Source organism: Trichechus manatus, unplaced genomic scaffold, assembly GCF_000243295.1.
Source record: "Trichechus manatus latirostris isolate Lorelei unplaced genomic scaffold, TriManLat1.0 scaffold00209, whole genome shotgun sequence".
Lineage (NCBI taxonomy): Eukaryota > Metazoa > Chordata > Mammalia > Sirenia > Trichechidae > Trichechus > Trichechus manatus.
The window spans coordinates 1,587,899-1,611,311 of NW_004444145.1; the positions used below are offsets into that span (position 1 = coordinate 1,587,899).

Below are 23,413 nucleotides of genomic sequence, written 5' to 3' on the forward strand. Positions count from 1 at the left end.
CGGCTGAGCCGAGCGGAGCCGGGCTGGGTGGGCCGCTTCCTGCAGGGCTCTGCGCGGCGTGCCGCGGCGGCCGCCGCTCCCGCTCCGGGCCATGAGCCCCTTGGCGGCTCGGCGCTGAGCCCGTGTCTGGCCCCGCGCCCCAGGACCCGCCGCCGGCTGCCGGCCTCCCGAAGCCCCCTCAGGTGAGTCTCCGATGCCCCTGCCTTTGGCCGCGGGGCTCCCCAGCGCCCCAAGCCGGGTCTCCCCTCCCCTCTTGCTTTCCCCAGCTGCTGGGGCGGCTAGGTGGCTGGGGCGGGGGGCGGGGGCCGGACGGAGCAGGGGATCTGGCTGCGGACGAGAAGCCGGACCGGGGTGGTGGTGGGGGGGTTGCGTCTGGGGCGGGGACAGCTCGCTGTCATAAGGAACCGCCCCCCACCCCATTCCATCCACCTCGGGTGGCCCTCCACTTCCACCGCCACCCCTACCCCCCGCCCCAAACATACACACATACAGCCTGCGCCGATATGAGAACTGGAGACACCCGCAGGTGAGGACCTACGCTGGGCGCCTCCCCAGATGTAGCCCACCTCCCTGGGGGGAGGGGAGGGGGAGGGTTCTGGCCCAGGTTTAGTTAACAGAAGGAGAGACTGGGGACACCCTTGACTAAGGGCTCTTGACCCAAGTTCAGCCCATCTGGGGGAGTTTTTGTCTCCAGGATGGGGTGGACATTCCTGTCCCAGAGTAACCCCACATCTGGAGGGAACTCCTGTGCCTGTCTGCCTGTGGGAACATCGGGACTTCCCTCTCACCCTGTGATGACTGCATCTGGGGTCTGCCCTGGCTAGGAAAGCTTTTCTGGTAGAGGTTTCTCTTGGCCTGATCTGACCCACACCCCACCCTGTGCACCTGCATTTGGAGGAACCCTGTCCTGGGAGTGTGTCCCTCGGCCACCACCTCTGGGCTCACATATAAGGACATTCTCCTGCCCCAGAGGCAGTGACCTCTGGAGACAGGGATTATGGATGCATTTGGAGGGAGGGGCCCCATCCCAGGACAATGACAGACTCCTCTTTCCCCAGGATCCCCTCGGCCAGGATGGAACTGAAGGCCGAGGAGGAGGAGGTGGGTGGCGTCCAGCCGGTGAGCATCCAGGCCTTTGCCAGCAGCTCCACACTGCACGGCCTGGCCCACATCTTCTCCTATGAGCGGCTGTCACTGAAGCGAGCGCTGTGGGCCCTGTGCTTCCTGGGCTCACTGGCTGTGCTGCTATGCGTGTGCACCGAGCGTGTGCAGTACTACTTCCACTACCACCACGTCACCAAGCTCGACGAGGTGGCCGCCTCCCAGCTTACCTTCCCTGCCGTCACGCTGTGCAACCTCAACGAGTTCCGTTTTAGCCAAGTCTCCAAGAACGACTTGTACCACGCCGGAGAACTGCTGGCCCTGCTCAACAACAGGTGAGTGGCTCCCACCCACCCTCCAGCTCCACTCCTGGAGTTGCATGAGTCCTGGCTCCCAGGCACGCCATCAGGGTGCTTGCCTCCCTAACTCATTATAAAGCCCAGCCAACTCTGCCCTCCAGCCCTCCCCAAACCTGCCACTCACAGCAGAGGAGTTGGGATCCTGCTGAGCACCCAATCAAAGGATCCCAGCACAATCCAAAATAGCTCTGCCCCTAACCAGCCTGAGCTGTGAGACATCATCACCCTCTCTAGTGTGACATTTATCCCTCTCCCCCACCATTGTTTTGACCTTCTCCTCACTCCAGGGATGAGGGAGGGGCTAGACCATCTTTAAAGTGTAGAGACTATAATATAAAAGCCATAGCTCCTGCCCCCATCTCTGCCCATTCCACCTTCATCCATGCTCCCTCTTGCCCATGTGCTGAGATGCCTAGTCCCTGGGTAGCTACAGCAGATCCTCCTGTCTTCTCAGGCCCCATGTAGCACGTCCTCTGGACATGCCCAGCTCTCCTTCCTTGCCCATGCCCAGGCCTGATCCCCAGGGGAATATGCTGCTCCCCCACCCCCAAATTGGGTATGGGATGCTAGAAGCCAAAAGGAGGCAGGAACCAAAGGTCATGCTGATCTGTGCACTGTTCACCCCTGGGCTCCAGGTATGAGATACCAGACACACAGATGGCAGACGAAAAGCAGCTGGAGATATTGCAGGACAAGGCCAACTTCCGCAGCTTCAAGCCCAAGCCCTTCAACATGCGCGAGTTCTACGATCGTGCGGGGCACGACATTCGCGACATGCTGCTCTCCTGCCATTTCCGGGGGGAGGTTTGCAGCGCTGAAGACTTCAAGGTGGTGAGTGAGTCCCCTGGTGTGGGCCATGCATCATCCTGGCCCCGGAGGAGGAGGAGAGGAGGAAGAGAAGAGGAGCAGGCCACTTTAGAAGAGGGAACTGTGTGTCCCGCTTCTGACAGGAGACGATGTTGCTCAGCACAGGGATACATTTGCTCAGTGTGAGGGCCTGACCTCAGCCTTGCATCCATGATGGTGGGAAAGGGAGTCTATAGCATACAACACACACGCACATGCACACACGCACGCAGGTACGCACGCACGCACGCACGCACGCCCAGCCCTCACCAAGCTTACCTTCTGGGCTGCAGGTGTCAGAGCTGGAGGTAATGCTGGGTAAGCTTCAGCCTTGTTATTTGAAGCGAGGTCTAAGGACCAGCAGCATCAGCATCAGATCTGGGAGCTTGAAAGAAAAGCAGAATTTCACCACCATCACCCCACCCCAAGCCCTACTGAATCAGAATCTGCATTTTAACAAGATCCCCAGCTGATCTGAATACACAAAGTTTGAGAAGTACTGTGAAACATGGGAAGTAAGGGAAGCTTTCTCTTAAACAGACATGTCATTCTCTCTGTGCCAACCATCGCATACACACACATACACATGCACACAAAACACATACACACACACACACAGAGTCTAGTTAGGCATCTTCCCTCCTTCCCCTTACCAGCAAGAGCCACAGAGCCAGGACTGAGGAAGGGGAGATGATTCAGGATGCACAGTCATGGCCGAACTGGAGGATCCTTTCACTTCTTAAGGTGGAGATGCCCCACAAATACCCTATACCCCATAGATGGGGCTGCCTCAAAGCAAGCATCCCAGGGAGGGTATGGGGGAGCCTACTTTGTCATCTGATAGGCCAGATGACCCTGGACAAGACACACAGGTTCCTAAGAAGGGGTGAGAACCAGGCAGAGGCTGGAAAGAGACCAGAGCTAGAGTCATGTATGAATAATAACACCAAATGAGAGGATACCACTTGTAACTCTTCAGGATGATTGCCAGGCTGTCCCTTCAATCCTCTTGATAAATTTGTGAGTAAGGTAGAATCAGCCATATTATCTCTATTTTAGAAATGCTTAGACTGAGATACAAAGAGGAACAGTGGGTTGCCCAAGCTCACATAGCTGGTTAGTGACAGATTCAGGATTAGAATTCATGCCTCCTGAAGTCCCAATGCAATGTGCCCTTTTCATTAATAGTGCTGACCCTGGAATTATTGTGTTCACTTCCAGTTCTTTCATTGCTCTTTCAAAACCCAGTCTCCCCTAGAGCCCTCTTGCACTCCATGCCTACTCTGAACTCTCCAGTCTCAAATTTCCCCTTCTCTCCCTGCTCATTTCCTTCCAAACTTGCTTGCTTCCTCCCAGCATTATGGAGACATGAACTATATTTGTTCATATAAAAAGGTTGGAGCCATGGTAATGCACGGTTTTTCCTGCTGAGGTTATACAGGACTTCTCAGTCTCTTTAAGCCCTGCTCTGCAGACCTGTTTCATGGGCCTTTATCAATCCTACTGGACAAGGGTTACATGACCATACTCCTTGCTGAGCCAAGATGATGGGAAGGTTAGCCTGGATGCAGATAAAACCTCCTTACCTTTTTCCTTCTTTACAACAGGAGAGTCCTGGTTCCCCAGAGCCTGAGACCAAGTGGGTTCCCAGGCTCAACCACCAAACATGTTCTCGAGAGTAGCAGAACTGTAGGTGAAGGTGGAAGTGAAAGCCAAAGCCCTCCCCCATCCCCAACACACGTCAAGTTGCAAGCAGAAGGGACCACAAAGAAAGATGGAGAAACCCCATTAGCTTGGATGATTTGTAGTGTTGGATGAAGGAAGCAGTTGCTTGACTCAACCTGGGAAGGTGCTAAGGTATAATGCTGAGATACAATTAGTCTATAGAAAGCACTCAGTTGAGGCTCCATTTGTCCATTGTGTCCAGAAGGATTGTAAGTGATAACACTAAGGCATGTTTGGTTCATGGTAATGGAGATACTAAAATGTGATTGGCACGTTATCTGAGGGGAAAATTCTGAGCAACCAGATAGAGATATGATTGCTTCACAATTTCTGAAGTAATCTGAGTTCTTCCTCATGCTGGGGGGTGGGAGTAGGAGGAGACACACGGGCTAGCACTCTGCAGGCCCAACTATGGCACTTCTTGTTTCTTAGCTGTCAGGGAAGGCCAGGTTTTCCCTGTTTCTCAGCTGATGTCAAAGACCTAACCCTTAATCTAGCTAGACCCAAACCTCTCAGTGCCTTCTTCTCCCTCTCTCCTCTCTGGTTGACCTCACTGGCAGCCCCTTTCCATATCAAGGACTCTACTACTTCTGCCCAGAGGTATGTTCCAGATGTGAGTCAATGTCTGACATCTCCTTGGTAGAGAAGAAAGTCCTTGGCACTCTCCTCCAGCTCCCCAGTCCCAATGGGCTTGGGCTTTCCCTGCCTGGTGCTCCTCCATTCTCTCCTCTCCTTAGTCTCATAATTAATATCTGATTCCTTGTCCTTCCTCTGCCAGGTCCAGAGGTGTGTTGGGGGTGTGTATCTAGCTCCTGGGAAGATGTGACACTAACAGGAAACATCTGTTTGTAGGGTCAGTACTTAAGGGAGAACATCTTGGCAGTCTTCTGCAGCCTTGAGCGCAGAGATTCTTAAAGGAAGTCCACGCCTTCACTGAAAGTGTTTGCCAGATATAGTGCACATGGGCGCATGTAAACTCATCTGCGGATTCCCAAGGGCAACCCTCATCCAAACAATAAGAACCCACTTCCAGGAGCAGATAAGTTACAGCTGGAAGCTAGAGGCTGCTCTGGTCCCTCAAAGCCCCAGGCCCCCTGACTGGGGTCTGCAGTAGCAGGGATCCTCCCAGATGTGCTTCGGAATCCAGTACCACCACAGGGAATAGACTGGTGGTCACCAAGTGTTTGACCAGGGTCCATCCCCCTAGATGTGCCTGAGTCACCTTGGGAGGGTAGGGTGAATGGGGGGAGCCTCAACTAAATCTGAGAGAAACTAGTTTAGAAATGCTTTGGAGCAGAAAAGGTAGACAGGTAATGGGGGGAGTACCCCTGCAGCAATTAGGCTGGGCGGGCTCCCTCCTGAGCTACCAAAAGAGCAACCAAAGGCCCAACTGCAGGGCCTCCTCTTCCCTGACCATCTCCTCTCCTTCTCGGTGGGTAGGATGGTCGGTTGCCAGGGCAACAGGGTCTGAAGCTCTACTCTCCCACCCCACCTTGAGGCCAGCCAGGCCAAGGCAGGGCAGGGGTTCCGTGGAGGAGGGCTGGGGCCACAGCTGTCTGGGCAGGGGCCGGGGGAGTGAGCGCAGTCGCAGCTGGTGCCAGCCTCCAGCTGCTCCTTATCAGTCCCTGGCAGTGGGACCTGCCGATGTGGCTGGAATGTTGAGCAGCACCAAGGGGAGGGGGCTGGCAGATGGTTGCCCAGTCTGCCCTATGCCACCTCTCCTCCTCCAGCTGAGATCCAGAGCCTTCGCATGGGGAAGAGAGAAGCAGGAATTCATTTCTAGACCCTGGAAGAGAAGGAAGGGGAGAGCAGAGAATGGAAATCCTGGGGCTGGGTGTGCTATGGGGATAGTGGTCTCTCTCAGGAATTGGGTAGAACTGGGGGGCAGAAGATAGGGGCATAGGAATCCCTGGAGGGCCCACAGGAGTTTCCCCAGGGCCTTGGAGTGGGGACAGGAATCCTCCAGAGGGGAAGTGGACTAAGGGCACTGGGCACAGAAATCCAAATCCCCGTAGAGCTTGATATTCCCTCCTGCATCCTGGCGCCCCTAAGGGAGGTGAGATGCTGACATGAGAGGTGAGTGTGGGTGGGTGATCCTGGGACACAGAAGGAAAAGAGAGAGGTAATCTGAAACCAAGTAGAGTCAGGGATGGAGGGTCCCCGTGGAGAGCTAGGACCAGCATGGGAGCTAGTCTGCTCTACCCCTTCACTGATACCCACAGACAAGGAGTCCCTGGGGAGGGTTACAACAGGGTTCTGTTCCCTCCAGCTAGGCAGGCAGTGCGGGGGGTGGGGTGGCTGCTGAGGGGAAAAGTTGCCCAGACAACAGAGAGGATCATGGGCTACCCCACCCAGACGCTGAGTGGTCTGTGTTATGGGTTGTAGGGAGCATGCACAGACTGCAGAAGGATAAGAGAGACTGCAGTGGAGAGGTTAACTTAGGAATTCTTGGATACCCCCTCCTGCCTTACCCTTCCCATCTCTCCCTCCCTCTCTAGGAAGTGCATGAATTGGATGTAGGAGGTTGGGGAAGGGAGACTGGGGCAGCGAAGGGCAGAGCCAGTTGCAGGAGTCCAGGGGATCCCAGGTTGGGGGTCTCTCTTTCCCTTTCTCTTTCTCTCATACACATACATGTACAAACATTCTTTAGGTAACTTGTTTTCCCCTCTTACCTCGCCTCCCAGTCATTCCTGACTCCATCCCTCTCCTAGACTTCCATTAGCTAAGAGGCTACTTTAAGCTAATTGATCTCCTGGCCATTGGCTAAAGTAATAGGAAATTGATGTAAGTAACTAAGTGTCTCTGGGGGCAGAGCCCAGAATGGAGGGGTGGGGAGGAGAAGGAGTGCTTCCAAAACTTGGGCCTTCTTGTTGGCCCAGCCCATGGAGAACTAGCTTGCACCCAGTGTGTGGTGAGGAAGCAGAGGGCGAGGCCTGCAGAGAGGTTGTGGGCGGAGGTTGCTTCTGAGCAGGCTTCTACTTTGTGGAAAACAATTTGGGAGTGGTGGTGAAGGAGATTGACTGTTGGGAATGAGGAACTGAGGTTGGGGAGTGTCAGGCTTCACTTCATTGAGCTCCACTTTATTAATTCCTGGAACAGACAGAACCAGTTCTAAGTGCCAGGCCCTGTGCTGGGTGCAGGGTTACAGTGGTGAACAGGCAGACCCTGTCCCTGCCCTCAGGGAACTTAGAGTTCATTGCAGCACTCAATAAGGCCCAGAGCTGAGGGGAATGAGGGTGCTACGAAGGAAGTGGTGGGCCTTCAGAGCAAGGAGTAATTGGCAGAGATGAGAGGACCCTCAAAATCTAGGTATGGTCCTGACTTTCTTTCTCATCTCCCCAGCCCAGCTCAGCTATTCAGAAAATTCCAGTTTTATAGAATGTGCTGGTGTCTCCCCCACCCCATCCCACCCTTCCCATCTGATAAGTCAGCCCTGTTCTCTGCAGCAGGAGTCATTTTCCTGCCTTTGCCCAGGCCACCCAGGCACAAGCCTTCCCTCCTCTTTAGGAGCCTCTCCCTCTGGCTAAGAAACTTCCAGTCAGGACCTTGGGTGGAGACTCTGGGGGGCAAAACTGGGAAAGGGCGGCAAAAATGAGAATTGGTGCCTAGTTCAGGTGGAGGATGGGGCTGGGCATTAGGACTCCTGGCTTCTATTTTGGGCATAGTTCCATCTGGCTCCATTTTTCAGCCTCCAGGTCCAATTTTCTATTTTGCAAGTGGGTGAGGAGCACTAAGCACATTGTTAAATTATCTTTGTTAAGGGCCAGCCTCTCCTTCAGCCTCTCTAGGGTTCTCCAGCCAAGCCCCCGCTGGTCCATGTGCATAATGGATGTGCAGGACTGACTTTCCTGGATGCACGTCTCAGACAATGTATTCCTCGTAGAAAATTTAAAGATGAGCATGAAGCTGCTGTGTATTCACATTGAAGTGAAGTTCCTTTGAGAGACTATAAGGACAGAGACTCTACCACCCCAGGGTTTCCTAGGCCACTCCTGAGGGAGAAAGAGGGCAAGTTGTGATCTTTCTGAGATCCTACAAGTTCTTGGAAAGAAAAGCCTTTCCCACCCTTCACTTCTGTACCCACTCCGTGTGGCTGACAGTCTGGGGGCCTGGGAGGTTTGGGTTGTGGAGCTTGGTGTTGTGTGTTCCTCACTGGTGTGTCACACCAGCGTGCCAGGCTGGTAACATCCTTCAGGGAGAGACTGCTGCAGAGGCCTTGACCATGGACAGCAGCCAACCCACCCTTCCTCCCCACACACTCACTGCATATGTGCTCAAGTGTGAAAGCACAAGTGTGCACCTCTGTGTGTGGCTGAGGGAGAATGTGGATGTAGACAAGGGTGTGAAGTGGAAGCGTGTGGATGTGCATCGGGGCACATGCAGCTCAGTATGTGTGGCTGTGGGAAAGTGCTTGTACACAGGCAAACCTCTGGTCTCATGTGGAGCACATATCAGCAAAATCATCATTTCTTTCAGTTGTGCTTTGCCATTTACAAATTCTCTCTCATACTTTAGCTCATGTGATCCTCATAATTCTAGGAGACAGGAAGATGTTAGTATCTTCATTTGAAAGATGAGAAAACTGAGGCTTGGAGACATTATATGACTTGCCTGAGGTCACACAGCCAGTAAATGAGAGAATGGGACCTTGACTTCAGATATTCTAAGTCCAGGTTCTTTGTGTGTGACTGTGGGAACAGGAGCATGTGGTGGAGAAGAGTGTTCCAGGCTCCCCAGCTGCCCATGCTCCCTGTGGTGAGGCAGGAAGGGAAAAGAAAGGGTGCAAGGGTGAGATCCTAAGAATCCTGCCCCCACAGCCTGACCTGAGTGCACTAAGTCTTTTGACCCCTGTGCCTTTTCACTGCACCATCTGGCCAAGCCCCAACCGTAGATGAATCCACCACTGGCTTTCCTCAGGGTGGCACCAGCACAGCCCAGCTCTAGCAGAGGAAGTCACACAACAGGACAGCTTGGTAACACACTGCGTTCAAGGTCAACATCTTTCAATGGACCTGCAGGATTGCTGGCAACCCCACCGTGTTTTCCAGTCAGCTACTCCCCAATGACTACTACAGGCTTCTCCACTCTTCTCAAACAGCCACCATTCCCAGCTCCCCTCTCACTGTCAGAGAAGACCCTACCTCCCCCTTTACAGAGAAAATAGAAGCCTCAGACAAGCTCTCCCTCTTCCTCTGGGTACCAAACCCAGGGGGACCATCCATCTTAGCTAGGACAAAACATTGACCTATTCTTTCCATTCCATCCCCTTCTGCCTTTTTAGGAACTTTACCCTAATAATTATGCCTCTCCCTCTTCTACAATCAGTGGTTCCCTCTCAAGAGGAACCTTTCCATCAACATTGAAATACACTTAAGATTCTTAAAATATATAACTATAATGACAGCTAACATTTATTGAGCACTTACTATGTATCGGGGTCTCTGGGTGCCGCAAACGGTTTGCACTTCACTACTAACCTAAAGATTAGCAGTTCAAAACCACTCAGCAGCACCACATAAGAAAGACCTGGCAATCTGCTTCCATAAAGATTACTGTTATTGTTATTTGTTGTTGAGTCAATTCCGACTCATGGCGACCATAAAGATTACAGCCAAGAAAACCTTATGGAGCAGTCCTACTCTGTAACACACGGGGTCACCATGAGTTGGGATCAATTCAATTGCAACAGGTTTGGTGTTTTTTTGTTTTGTTTTGTTTTTTGGTGCTATGTATCAGGTTTCGGGCTAAGATGAAGGTCAAAAAACAAACCTCTCTCAACTTTACGGCACCCTCCAGTTCCCATACTATCTCTTTGCTTCTTCACAGACAAAGTTTTTAAAAGTGATGTATATACTCCACCATCTCTGTTATCTCTCACTCTCTAATCTACTCCAGGCTGCCTTCTTCCCCCCTTCCCACCTCTCCACCAAAATGGTTCTAGCTAAGGCTTTTAGTGACTCCCATGTTGCCAAGTCCAGCAAACACTTTTTTATCCTTGATCTCTTAATAGCATTCAAAATAGTTGGCCATCATCTCTTTTTTTGAACAACTGTCCTTCCTGACAACCACACTCTCCTGGTTTTCCTCCTACTTCTAGCCACCCCTCTCATTCTCTGCCAGTTCATTCTCTTCTACTTGGCCATTAAATGTTGGCACTACTCAAGCCTCAGTCCCAAGTTTTCCTCTTCTTTTGAATTGTAAGACGACAGCTTGATGAATTTTTACATTGGTATATCTTACAATGTAATATTTTACATTGGCATAAAAATATAGAACATTTCCAGCACCCCAGAAGTTTCCTTCAGACCCTATACTAGTCAATACTGCCCCCACAAGAGTTGACTGCTATTCTGACTTCTGTCAGTGTAAGTTCTGCCTGTTCTTCAATGTCATAGAGTATATGTATACTCCATATAGTATATACTCTTTTGTGTCTGTCTTCTTTTGCTTATGATTATGTCTGTGAAATTCAGCCACATTGCTGTGTGTAGCAGTAGTTGATTCTCTTTCAATGCTGTGTAATATCTCATTATATGAATATACCATAATTTATCTATTCTATTGTTGCTAGACATTTGGGTTGTTACTAGTTTGGGCTTGTATAAATAAAGCTACTATGAACATTTTTGTACGTGTCTTTTGGTTGACATATGCACTTATTTATCTTGAGTATATAAGTAGAAGCCACGGCTAAGACACAGGGTAAGATTCTGTTTAGCTTTAGTGGATACTGACAAACTAGACCTTTTTTTCTTTCTTTCTTTCTATTTTTTTAACTTGATATTCTATTCTTGGGCAGTCTCATCTTTACTCATGACTTCAATTACCATCTACACACCAACAACTGCCAAATTTATGTCTCAGCTCAGCTCTCTCCTTTTAGCATCAGCACCATTGGCCAATTTCCCACTTAACATCTCCACTTGGATGTCTGAAGGCTGCTCAAAACCAGCATGTGCAAAGCCAAGTTCATCATCTTACCTCCCAAACTCGTCCTTTACCTGTGTGCCTGATCTGGTGAGCCACCCTACCATCCACCCAGTTATGCAAACCAGAAACCATCCCTGACAATCCATCTTCCTCACCTCCCTTGACAGGATCTGCCCATCTTGCCTCCTAAACGTTTCTCCAGTGCATTCCTCCTCCTCTCACTCTCCCACCCTGTTCAATGCCACCCCATTGTCACTGGACCACTATGATGGCTTCTTAACTGGTCTCCTGTGCAGCCCCTCTGGCTCCTCCAGTCCACCCTTCACTCTGCAGCCAGAGTAGTCTTTTCAGAACACAGATCTCATTGCCTGGAATACTTTCACAGGTTGTCTCGCATTGCTCTTGGACCACAATCCTTATCGTGGCCTTTGAGGCCCTGTGTGGTCTGGGTCCTACCTAACTTTCCAGCTCTTGCTCTCGCCCACCTCTGTATCCACAACAGCCTTCTCTCAGATCTCTCTCCTCAGGGCCTTTGCACAGACTCTGTTCTCTGTCTGGACTACCCCCTCCCTGCAACACACACATACACACAGACCTTTACCTTTAGATTGCAATTCAAACATCACTTCCTCAGAAAACCCTTCCTTCATTCCCTAGTCTGGGCCGGGTTCTCCTGACATTCACCCCCATGGAAACATATTATTTCTTTCTTAGTGCTTATCATAGTTTGTAATTAGGTATTTATTTTTTAAATTGATGTCTCTCTCCCCCATTAGACAGTAAGCTCCATGAGGACAGGGTCTGGTCCATCATTTGTTCTCCATTGTGTCCTTAGCACACAGACATTCAGTAAATGCTTGATGAGTAAATGAAAGAATGAAGAAGGAAGGGATTTGGAGATGGATGACTTAATTCTAGTCTCAATCCCACTACTTGCTCTTGGTGCCTCAGTTTCCTCATTTGTCATATGAGGATGAATTTACTCACATCTGCATGTTTCACTGGGTTGCACAAGGATCCTGTGAGACATCAGTTGAAAACCATGAGCCATTCCACAGATGTGTGAGTGGTTGGAGTTCAGAAAGAGAAATAGAGAAAGCCATAAACCATATAGTCATTACACACAGCTAACAAAGGTACTGGGTGGGGAGTGACATGGGGAGGAGTTGCATCCCTGGACAAAGGATTCAGAATTGAGGGGAGTTCTGTGTGTATGTTTACCTGGGGTCCTCTGTGTATACTTGGGGGGTATGTGCTGCTGGACACTTCCTCATCTCCCCATTACTGTGAAAATTTTGGATGTCTACTGGAACTGAGATGAGGGTAGGAGAGACCGTTAGGGGTGAAAAGATGGAGGAGGGAGAAAGTGCAGTTGTTGTGTGTGTCTGTATCTTTGTTGCTCCACAAAGGGTCTATGTATTTGTGTACTGATGTGTAGGTGTGCAATGTGGGCTTTTGTGTTGGTGGGGGGAAGAGCTGTCCAGCAAACTCACCATCCTTTGTGTGCGTACTTGCCCTTCTCTCTGGTGGGAGCCTGAAGCTAAAAGCTCCCCCTGCCTTATTTCTTTCCCTTTGGAAGTCCAATCTACTTCCCCTTCCAGGACAAGTCTGAAGGAGGATGGCAATGCCCTCTATTGGGCACAAAATGCATGAGCAGCCACAGCCTCCCCACTTCAGGCCTTAGCTTGGGCCTGCTGGCCTCTAACAAAAGTCTGGAACATACTTCTAAAACACCTCATGAGGAGATACAAAGGAGGCATACCCTGCCCTCTGGCAGCTTAAGGTCTGGTAGGGAGGAAGAAAATGTACACAGGACAGGAAACAGAAAAGCCCAAGGACAACAGCAGGGGTCGGTGGGGAGGCTCTCTCTCCTATCTCTGCAATGACTTATCTCTGGTCACCATGGTTGTTCCTCTATTCTAGCTTGTCTGTCTCCAGCCACTGTATTGTTAGTGATTCCTGGTCTTTCCCCATTCCTGTTTCTCTGCATGGTCTCTAGGTCCTACTCTTTTACTCTCACAGTCCCTCAAGGAGCTCCTGGTTACTGCCCACCCCTGAAGGGCCTTGAGCAGAACTGGACCCATCAGTCTTTTTCCTGGGTGGGCACTATGCCCCATAGAGTTAGGGAAGGTTTCTTGGAGGAGGTTACATATGAGTAGGGTCTTGAAAAATGAGTAGGAATTTTCCAGATTTAGTGAACAAGCCTAGTGTGTTTGGAGAATGGGGAGAAGGTCATGGTGGCTGGACACTGCACTGGGGGGTAGAGGTAGGAGGTGAGACTAGAGGGTAAATGCTTTCAGCTTGCAAAGGCCTTGTAGGTCCTCCTGAGGGGTTTGGATTTTACCCAGAGATACCAGGCAGTAAAAGAAGGTCTTTAAGTAGAAGAAAGGTCAGAATTACAAGGCATGGACTGAGCGGGGAGAGACTGCAGGGAGATAGGGAAACCAGTTGGGAGGCTGTTGTTTAGTCAAGAGATGATGAGGCCAGTCTGAGGCCAGTATGGTGAGGATGGAGAGGGGCCAGATCACCAAGGCTCCTCTTCTTCTGGGGCCTCTATGTCCCTGGCAGCAAAGCAGAGGCCAAAGGTCCCACATCAGTCAGTTCTGCTGGAACCTGGCACCTTGCCTCCCAACCCCAACACACTCCATGGTCTCTGCATGCAAATGGAGAAGTGAAGGCCTGTGGGAACAGGGGTGAGGGGGGAAAGAGGAGGGGGACTCTGCCTGGGCTGTGGGACGGTAGAGGAATGGAGAGATCCCAGGGCACTTGTCTAGCCCCCGTGCTCCTCCTCTGGCCCTGAAGAGGAAGGGTTAATCGACTTTACCTCCCACCCTCCCTCTCCTCCCTCAGGTCACCTTCTCAGCCCTGGAGACTTGGCTGGTGGCTCAAGTTCCTCAACCAGTGGCCCTGAGTAATCAGAGCACACAGAGGGGCCAGGGGCCTGGGAGTGGAGAATGTCAATTGGGGGCAGAGGGAGCCTCAGGACTGAGGAGCTGGCGGTGGAGGGGGTCTGTGAGGCTGAGGGTTTGGGGAGTACCCCAGGTTCTTTCCCAGTACTCCTCACCCGACCCAGGCCCTCCTGCCCCCCCCCCCCCCCCCGCTCTGATCTCAATTTCTTCCACCCATCAGGGGAGAATTCCTCGAGCTCCTCTCCTGGACTGTTGGGGGGTGGGCAAGCTTGGAGAGGTAGTGGGGAGCTGCCAGGAAGCTTTTCAGCTGCAAGAGATGGTGTCCCTCCCCCCAGTGCCGGGAACTGGCCACAAATGGGTCTGTGGTCAGTGAGAGACCTCTGCTAATGGAACCTGGGCTGCCCCACAAGCCACAGAAAGGGGAGGGGGAGGGCAGGCCTGGGGAAAGTGACCTAAGTGCAGCTCAGCATGGGGGAGGGTGCTGACCTGAAGTAGAGCTGAGGGTCAGGGGAGCGAGGGGAAGAGAAATGGGGGTCAGGGACTGGTTGGAGGGAAATTGGGGGTCAAAGGAGTGACTGCAGGGGAATCGGGGCCCAGGGCAGTAACTGAAAATAAATTGGGGTCCAGGAAGTGATTAGAAGGGAATTGAGGGGGTCAGAGAGATAATTAGAGGGGGACTGGGTCTAAGGGTATATCAGGGAAACCTGGGGTCAATGAAATAATTGGGGAAGATTATAAGTCAGGGGATTAGAAAGGAATCAGGGGTCTGAGAGAGTGCCTTCAAGATGTTGGGGGCTCGGATATCCCAGAGGAATAACTGGACCAGGAGAGAATAAGGGAGGGAAGCCAGAACTGGAGTGGGGAAACTGAGGGAAGAGATTGTAGATGAAAGAGCAAGAACATATGTGTTGGGGCCGGGGAAGGTTGTTGGGGTTTGAGGTCATCCTGGCAGTGGGCACTGAGGCCTGTGCTGGGCCCACCTTACCTCAGGAAGATGGGGACCAGGAGCCCCAGCCCTAGGCTGGACCCCTGGGGTCCTACAGGGCTTTCCAATCTGTCTTCAACCCTCTCTTTCCTGCGGGAGCTGGTGACAGGAAAGGAGCTCCACACCCCCCTCCTCTCCATCAGCCTCACTTTCTCACTGCTATCAATTATTCATCAGCCCAGAGGACCGCCCTCCCTGGCAGGCCAGGCTGGTCCTCCTCTCCATGCCCCACCCCGCTTCAGCCACATTGCCACAGAGGCCCCGGCGAGGAAGGACAGCCAGCCTAGCACGGAGACCTAGCAGAAGAGCTAGGTGACTGGCACTGCTGGACCCTGCCTGGGGTCACATCCCATCCCCACGGCACCTTCCCCCTTCTCTTGCCAATACCCTGGTGCCAGGAAGCCCCCAGAGAAGATGCCCATCCAGATCTTCTGCTCTGTGTCATTCACCTCTGGAGAGGAGGCTCCAGGGCCCTTGGGAGATGTTTGGGGTCCCCACCAGCAGCAGCAACAGGATAACTTAGAATCTGAAGAGGAGAAAGAAGAGGAGAAGGAAAAGGAGGCAGTGAAGGAGGAAGCCAGTGAGGGGGATTTGCCTATGGACTTGGTGGCCTTTGCCAACAGCTCCACCCTCCACGGTGCCAGCCATGTCTTCGTGGAGGGGGGTCTAGGGCCGAGGCAGGCCCTGTGGGCGGTGGCCTTTGTCCTGGCACTGAGTGCCTTCCTGTGCCAGGTAGGCGACCGTGTTGCTTATTACTTCAGCTACCCACACGTGACTCTGCTAGACGAGGTGGCCACCACGGAGCTGGCCTTCCCGGCGGTCACCCTTTGCAACACCAATGCTGTGCGGCTGTCTCAGCTCAGCTACCCTGACTTGCTCTACCTGGCTCCCATGCTGGGGCTGGATGAAAGTGATGACCCTGGGGTGCCCCTTGCCCCACCGGGGCCTGAGGCCTTCTCTGGGGAGCCTTTTAACCTGCACCGATTCTACAATCGCTCCTGCCACCTGCTGGAGGACATGCTGCTCTATTGCTCCTATCGCGGGGGGCCCTGCGGCCCTCATAACTTCTCGGTGGTGAGTGGAGGCCCACGCCTGACACAGCACTCAAGGGTGTCTGCCACGGCTCATCCTGACCATCACCTCCTGGGGCTGGTGACCGTGCCACCCCCCCCTCACCTGGCCTACCCACCCTGTGTGGCATGCCCCAGAGAGGCCTGGGCAGAGCTTGCCCGGTAGCCTCAGGGTCTGGCACTAGGCTGATATTCCCAAATCCACATCAGTACTGCTTTCCTGATTGGAACCTTGAAATACATCAGTACTGGCTGGTAACTAGCTGCTGCCCTGAGGCACCTGGTGTTTCCCTGAATATCCTCCAGCTTCTCCGGCCCTTCCCCAGACCTTGCTGTGACCAGCAGGACCCCAGACCTTCCTCCACCTCTGAGATGTTGGTAGGTGCCTGCACCTGACCATTTGTTAACTATTTTAACTATCACCCCCGGACTGGAGGTGGGGTGGGTGCCATCAGGTCTGTGGAGCTACAGGATGAGGAAATGGAGGGGGCAGGGCAGCAGGGGGGACAGCCCCCACCTCCACCCCACCATGCCCCTCATCAGCATGTCAGCAGCTCCCACAGCAGTGAGCACCCTTACTTGTTCTTCCTGTGCTCCCTGTTGCTGGATGTGTGTGTGTGTGTGTGTGTGTGTGTGTGTGTGTGTGTCTGAGGTGAACAACAGGCCTCCTCTAAATCACTTCTATTCCCCCCAACTCTGACCATGGAGCCAAGGACCTCTTCCTTGGGGAGGTCAGCACTGGGAGAGTCTGCCTCCCACTCAGCCCTCCCACCCAGGGACGTAGGGCCTTCCCTACTGAGGGACTGGCCAGCACTCCAACCTCTCTCCAATCTGGCTTCTAGTTCTGTCTGGCTTGACTCCTCTCCTGCCCCCCTCCCAGATTCCCAAGGCCTTCCCTGCCCCATACACTCATCTTTTAGTCCCTCGCTTCTCCCTAGGGTAGGAGTACATGGATATCATCATATAGTGCATCGTGGACTGACTGCAGACACAAGGAGGCATGGGAGATTTTGGTTGCTAGACTTCAGGCAGGCCAAGAGATATAGGAAGATAGGAGAAGAAGGGTTCCTCTGGGCCCTAGAGCAGACACTTCTCACCCACAACCACCAGATGGCAGCAGCAAACCTCTGCTTTGCAGCACAGCTCTCCGAGCTAGGGCTTGCAGCCAGCATTAACCATCTCAAATCCTTCAAATCTGCAGATGGAGCGTAAAGCCTGGGTGTGGGGCCAGCCTGGAGCCTGGAGCTAAGTGTCACAGGACCTGGTAGTGGGGCTGAGGGATTTGAAGTCCTCAGAGTCATCTCTCAGGCTCATTTCTCGACCTCACGCACAAAATGGGAGAGACCAGAATGTTTTGTTTTCTGGAGGGGGGTGGAGGAAGCTGTCCTAGAAAGGGGGTGAGACAAAGACTATTTCCTAGCTATCCCCATCCCCAACCCCTGCTCAATTCTGCCCTGAAACTCTTTGTCTCTCCTCTCTGGGCCATGTCTGTGCTCACTTTATGATTCGCTTTGTGGACTTGGTCACCATCCAGCAGTAGTAAAATCACACCCACCCACAGTAGTAAAAGCTGTGGTGAAAGGGCCATGAAGAACTGGCTCACTTTTCTCTGTGTGGCTGTGTAATCAGAGATATGATAAGGGCTGCACTGGGGCATGGAGTGGGGAGAAAGTTGGGGAGCCTGCCTCATGGCTGAGCGCTCTTCTGAGGCCCCCACAGTTCTGCAAAGGGATGACCAAATGTGCCATGCTTTGGGTGGTCTGTCCCAAATGCTAGGCGAAGCAGTGCTGGAGCTTAGGTAGGCATGGTCCTTGGCATGGCAACTGGGTCTACTTTGGAGCTCTAGTGCTTGTGGGACAATGATGAACATAAGGAGCTAATAGCTGGAGAAAACCAAAAAGCTTAGCTTAGTTTGGAGGATGGTTTTGGGGACAGTAGGATTTCAGATTCCTGGGGTGAAATCCAGAAGAGATATTTCAGAACGCCCCATGAGCTCGGGCCTGAGGGGAAGGGTTCAAGGAGGGACTGGAGGTCCGGCAGTGACAGTTTCTTAGTGAAGGGGGCATATATGTCAGGGTCCTGGCAGGGAAAAGCTTGCCACTCAGAGAATTCAATGATAGTTTAACAACGGACTGCTTACAGAGTTGTGAGCAGGGTTAAGGAAACCCATGAGGGAGGCTGAGCCACTAACAATAGTGGGAAATTGTTACCACCTAGTGGCTGAAGGAGCACAAGGAGGAAACAGTGCTATGGAGGGAGGCCTCCTGGAAGGATCTATAGACACTGATGGTGAAGCCACTACCAAACTACAGAGCGGTGAGGGATGGGGAAGGATAAGTACCCGATCTCTCTTTCCTCCCATCCTCTGATTCCCTTCTGATGCCTCCCATTGGCCAAACCCAACCAGAAGCCCATCCAGGTGGCGAAGGAGCTCAGGGATCAGCTTTCCAGGGCACATAGCAGTGCAAAGAAGGGTGGAGAATGGATGGGAGAGGGGTGCAAATGGAGAATGAGTTGTACAGGAGGAATTGTTCCTGAAGGGTGTTGAGATTCTAACAGCTCGGGGGGTCTGGGGACTTGGTGGGTAGGGGTGCTGGCAGGACTTCAGGCTCTCCACTCTACCCCAACAGGTCTTCACGCGGTATGGGAAGTGCTACACATTCAACTCAGGCCGAGATGGGCGGCCACGGCTGAAGACCATGAAGGGTGGGACAGGCAATGGGCTGGAGATCATGCTGGACATCCAGCAGGACGAGTACCTGCCCGTGTGGGGGGAGACTGGTACGTCATCCTCCTCAGGGGCCTCCTGGTCCTGGGGTCTGTTTCTCATGGCTCCCGGCCCCAGCCTCAGCTAAGGAGCTCCTGGGCTCCACTGTGGGGCCTGAGGCAGAGATGGGGTCCTCCTCCCTTCCTCCCAGCATCTCACCATCTCCGTCTCCGACTCTACCTGTCTTCCACACTCGCATGTCTCTGGCTCCCCCTTCCTGGCTCAGTTACTCTCCAAGGTAACCAGCCATCCTTTTCCATCAGTGGCCGCCACTCACTCTATAAATAACTCCCTCTCTTCTCTGGCTGCCTGCTGTCTGTCTGGTCTCAGGGGCCTTGGGGCAGAGAGAGATAAAGGAGAAGGGAGGAAGGGAGGGAGGGAGATGGAGAGAGTCTGAGACAGTGACAATCTGCAAAAAAGAATCTGAAACCCCCAGAATGTATAACAGAAGCCAGGTAAGAAAGGAGGCAACTAGGATGCAGGGGTCATGGAGCAGCAGGGGGCTGGTGGACCCAGAAGGAGGCTGGAGTGGGCTAGGACCCTACAGACCTCCCAGCCACAGCATATGCTGTGCTTATTCCCAGGAGATGTAGGATGTCCCCAGCTCTGAAGGAGACTAGGGAGTCTGAAGCCCTCCCAACATACACACCCCTCATTCCTATAGATGAGACGTCCTTTGAGGCGGGCATCAAAGTACAGATCCACAGTCAGGATGAACCTCCTTTCATCGACCAGCTGGGTTTTGGTGTGGCTCCAGGGTTCCAGACCTTCGTGGCCTGCCAGGAGCAGCGGGTGAGAGGGCCACGGGAGGCTGTCCCCAGGGTGAGGTGCTGAGGGGTCACAATGTTGTGGTGGGTGATCAGTAATGGGAGGGATGGGTGAGCTAAGGCCTGGGTGGCCATCTGGCTAGTCAGAAGCATGAATGATCTAATGAACGGGAATGCTCTGTAAACTCTGAGGCCTTCAGAGCCTGCAGAGGGAGAGGGGGCAGGACTCCTGAGTTCTGAGTCTTATCAGAGAAGCACATCAAAGTCACTTGGGAGAAGTCCCCACACACCCCAGCTCCCTGGCTCTCCCAGCAGCTCATCTACCTGCCCCCACCCTGGGGTACCTGCAAAGCTGTTACCATGGACTCGGATTTCTTCGACTCCTACAGCATCACCGCCTGCCGCATTGACTGTGAGACGCGCTACCTGGTAGAGAATTGCAACTGCCGCATGGTACACATGCCAGGTCAGGCCACAGAGCTCCAAGCACAACCCTGGGGCCCCTTAGCCTGCCCTACCCTTCATCAGCTTCCCACACATCAACCTCCTGCCAACCTGGAAGCAAGACCAGCTGGCTTCTCCCTACCCCATTTCCAGCCCCATTCCATACCCATCTGACTCTTGTCTCTCTGACCTCAATTCCTGCCTGTAACAGGGAAGGATTGAGTCCACAAGAATGGGTCCGGGAGGGATGGATTGTGTGTGTGTGGTGGGGGGGGGAGGGTCAATCCGGGACAGACTGGGAGTTGGCTAGTCCTACCCTCTAATCCTCTGTAAGCTTCTACCTTCTAGGCCTTTGGTACTACCACCACCACAAGACCCCTTAATCTCCACCCTGCACCACTGTCTTTTCTCCTCTGTAGGGGATGCCCCATACTGCACTCCAGAGCAGTACAAAGAGTGTGCAGATCCTGCTCTGGGTGAGTGCCCCTGCCCTAGACAGTCCAGGGAGGTGCTGCCAACCACCTGCACAGATATTTCAGATCAAGTTCCCAGAAACTTCAAATGACTCGGACCAGGCTTCACCCTCCCGTGTGTCTGACTTTATCAAGGCCAGGCACAGCATCTCTAGAAGGCCCCTATGAAAAATTAGTGGGGGTCACCTAGGAGGGGCCCTCACCCTCACTCATCAGCACCTCAGCTGGTTGATCCCGGAGGGCCCTGAGGGAATGAGATACAGGATTAAGAAGTATCCATGGAGAGGCTGGGAGAGGATCAGCAATGGGTGGGCACAGGGCTGAGGTGAAGGGCAGGGCAGGAAAAGAGACGGGGGCCTAGGGTTCCCTTGCCAAAGGCGTTGGGAAGGTGCTGGCAGAAGAGCACCACTCACCTCGCGCCTCCCATCTGGCTCGGGCACAGACTTCCTGGTGGAAAAGGACCAAGAGTACTGCGTGTGCGAAATGCCCTGCAACCTGACCCGCTATGGCAAGGAGCTGTCCATGGTCAAGATCCCCAGCAAAGCTTCAGCCAAGTACCTGGCCAAAAAATTCAACAAGTCTGAGCAGTACATAGGGTAAGGGCTCTGACTATGACCTTAAGCTGGCGACTGTGAAGGGTATGAGTGGTCTGATGGGAGGCAGGCGGAGAAAGCTGAGATGACATGGGGAAGGCCCAAAGAGACTGGGGTGGGCATAGACGGAAGATCAAGCGAGAATAAGCAGGAGGAAAGCAGCTTTCTTCTCTCCCTGCTTGGTCCTCTGTCTTCATCCTCATTGCTATAAGTGTGATCACCTCACACTTCCCAGTGTACACAGTATCTTTTTGTACACAACATATCATTTAATCGTCAACAAACCTACAACGCAGGTATCTCCATTAGCATCTCATTTTATATATATGGAGACTGAGATTCAGAGAGGTTAACTTGCTAAGGTCACCCAACTAGTAAGGGGCAGAGATATGACTTGAACCTAGGTCTCCTCCCCCAACCCCACTGCAGGGAGAACATCCTGGTGCTGGACATTTTCTTCGAAGTCCTCAACTATGAGACCATTGAGCAGAAGAAGGCCTATGAGATTGCAGGGCTCCTGGGTGAGCTACTGATGGCACCTGTTCCCTTCCCGTGCCGTGGACATGGCCTGTCTCCCCACCACCCAAAGCAGGGTGCTCACCTCTGTCACACGAGGCTCCCCTGCCTCAGAGGCCTTTCCCCAAATCCTGTTGTCTTGGTATATGGTGAAGAGAAGAGGCTGAGCCTTCTCCCAAAAACCCACTGCCGTGGAATCAATTCTGACTCACAGTGACCCGATAGGGTTTCCAAGGCTGTAAATTTCTACAGAAGCAGAGGCCATATCTTTCTCCCACAGGCAGGGCCGACCTTTCTGTTAGCAGTCGATCACTTTAACCACTGCGCCACAAGGGCTCCGAGCCTTCTCAGGACAAAGTAAAAGGCCTGTGCGCATAAGCGCCAGGCAGGGCGTGGATGTGGGTACTATTTTACATATCCCTGAAAGTTGGCCCAGACACTAAGAGTGTTCAGTTATTTTATAAACAATTGTTTTTCCTGAAATAATACCTGTTCATTTTAGAAAAGTAGAAAAATGCAGAAAAGCATAGGGAAGAAAATAAAAATCCCTCCGGAAGCTGGCTTTGTGCTCCTTCTGTACGAAGGCTGCCAATCCCCTTGCGAATACCACCTGCCCACCCCTGTCCCAGTGAGCCCAGCCTGTCCCCACAGTGTTCGGACCCCACTGACCTCCCCGCCGCTCCTGTAGGTGACATTGGGGGCCAGATGGGGCTGTTCATCGGCGCCAGCATCCTCACGGTGCTGGAGCTCTTTGACTACGCCTACGAGGTGAGCGAGGCAGGAGGTGGGGTGGGGGGGCGAGGGGTGGGGCCACGGGGCAGGGTTCCAGCCCTCCCACCCCCACCTTGCCCTCTGGTTGCAGGTCATTAAGCACAAGCTGTGCCGGCGAGGGAAATGCCAGAAGGATGCCAAAAGGAGCAGTGCGGACAAGGGGGTGGCCCTCAGTCTGGACGACGTCAAAAGACACGTGAGGGAGCAAGCGAGGGGCACCCTCCGGCCCCACCCGCCTCCCCCACCGCCCCAGGACCACCCCCCCTTGGTCCCTTCTCTCCTTTGCCTCCCCCATGCCCGAGGGCCACCAGTGGCTCTTCCAATAACCAATCCGTATCCTGTGCCCTTCCCCTAGAACCCGTGCGAGAGCCTCCGTGGCCATCCTGCCGGGATGACTTACGCTGCCAACATCCTACCTCACCATCCGGCCCGAGGCACGTTCGAGGACTTTACCTGCTGAGCCCTGCAGGCCACTGTACCAAAGGCCTAGATGGGGAAGGCTAGGAGAGCAAGGGGGCCCCCGTTGCCCCCATCTGTCCTGGGGACTCACCTCCCACTCCAAGGGCAGCCCCCCATTCCTAGGCAGTCCTTTCCTCCATTCTGGTGGTGAGGAAGCAGTCTTGACCTTAGGGTCTTCTCCCCGCCTCTATCCCATTCTTTTTATTTTTAACAAAACTAATCTAAAAGAGATACTAAAAAGAGAGAAAGGGGCAAGGGACCTCAGGCTGCCCCTCTGCCCCATGCTGCCTCCCCCAGCTCCCAGCCTGAATTCTGTCTGTCTGGCTGTCTGTCATCTGAGTGTCCACCTACATTTGCTCCCACCAGTCACCAAAGTCCCCTCCCAGTGGGGGGGTGGAGGGGATCCCCCAGGGTCTGTAATTTTCCCCAAACCAGAGAATGTACCTTGAGGGGGAGGGCTAGTGGCGGGGGGCTTCCCCAGCCTTAAGAAACCCTCTCAGCCCAGTGACCTACCCAACCCCAAGTCTCTGGGCAGGAACTAATACCCTAGTCCCATCCTCTCACACCATGTGGAGTCTTTAGGGGGCTGGGTGGGGGAATTCCCTGAAGAAGTAGAGATGGGGGTAAGGTGTGGCCCTGGTGCTGCAGGCCACCTCCTGATACCTACAAGCTCACCCTCACCCCAGACCCGTAGCTGC

General features: G+C 53.2%; 1 protein-coding gene across 2 annotated transcripts; it reads left to right on the forward strand.

Moving 5' to 3' along the window:
• Positions 1-134: 134 nt before the first annotated feature.
• ASIC1 (acid sensing ion channel subunit 1) lies at positions 135-23,073 on the forward strand. Of its 2 annotated transcripts, XM_004388311.1 has the most exons (12): positions 135-182; positions 1,059-1,436; positions 2,096-2,291; positions 18,556-18,706; positions 19,357-19,484; positions 19,775-19,925; positions 20,323-20,379; positions 20,819-20,972; positions 21,399-21,490; positions 22,174-22,253; positions 22,348-22,452; positions 22,612-23,073. In XM_004388311.1, exons 2-12 carry the CDS (start codon positions 1,075-1,077, stop codon positions 22,714-22,716), a joined length of 1,581 nt encoding a protein of 526 aa, XP_004388368.1. In that variant the 5' UTR covers positions 135-182; positions 1,059-1,074; the 3' UTR covers positions 22,717-23,073. The 2 variants fall into 2 exon arrangements, with proteins under 2 accessions (XP_004388368.1, XP_004388367.1); XM_004388310.1 differs by lacking the exons at positions 135-182; positions 1,059-1,436; positions 2,096-2,291 and adding an exon at positions 15,270-15,929 and having other exon boundaries at positions 22,612-22,716.
• The last annotated feature ends 340 nt before the right edge of the window (positions 23,074-23,413 follow it).

What these genes read in the sequence shown, in the direction of transcription:
- ASIC1 (XM_004388310.1), top strand. Translation starts at nt 15,270, where the DNA reads ATGCCCATCCAGATCTTCTGCTCTGTGTCATTCACCTCTGGAGAGGAG. An exon ending in GCCCTCATAACTTCTCGGTG is followed by an intron (nt 15,930 to 18,555) that starts GTGAGTGGAGGC and finishes CTACCCCAACAG; the next exon opens with GTCTTCACGCGGTATGGGAA. An exon ending in TGAGATTGCAGGGCTCCTGG is followed by an intron (nt 21,491 to 22,173) that starts GTGAGCTACTGA and finishes CCGCTCCTGTAG; the next exon opens with GTGACATTGGGGGCCAGATG.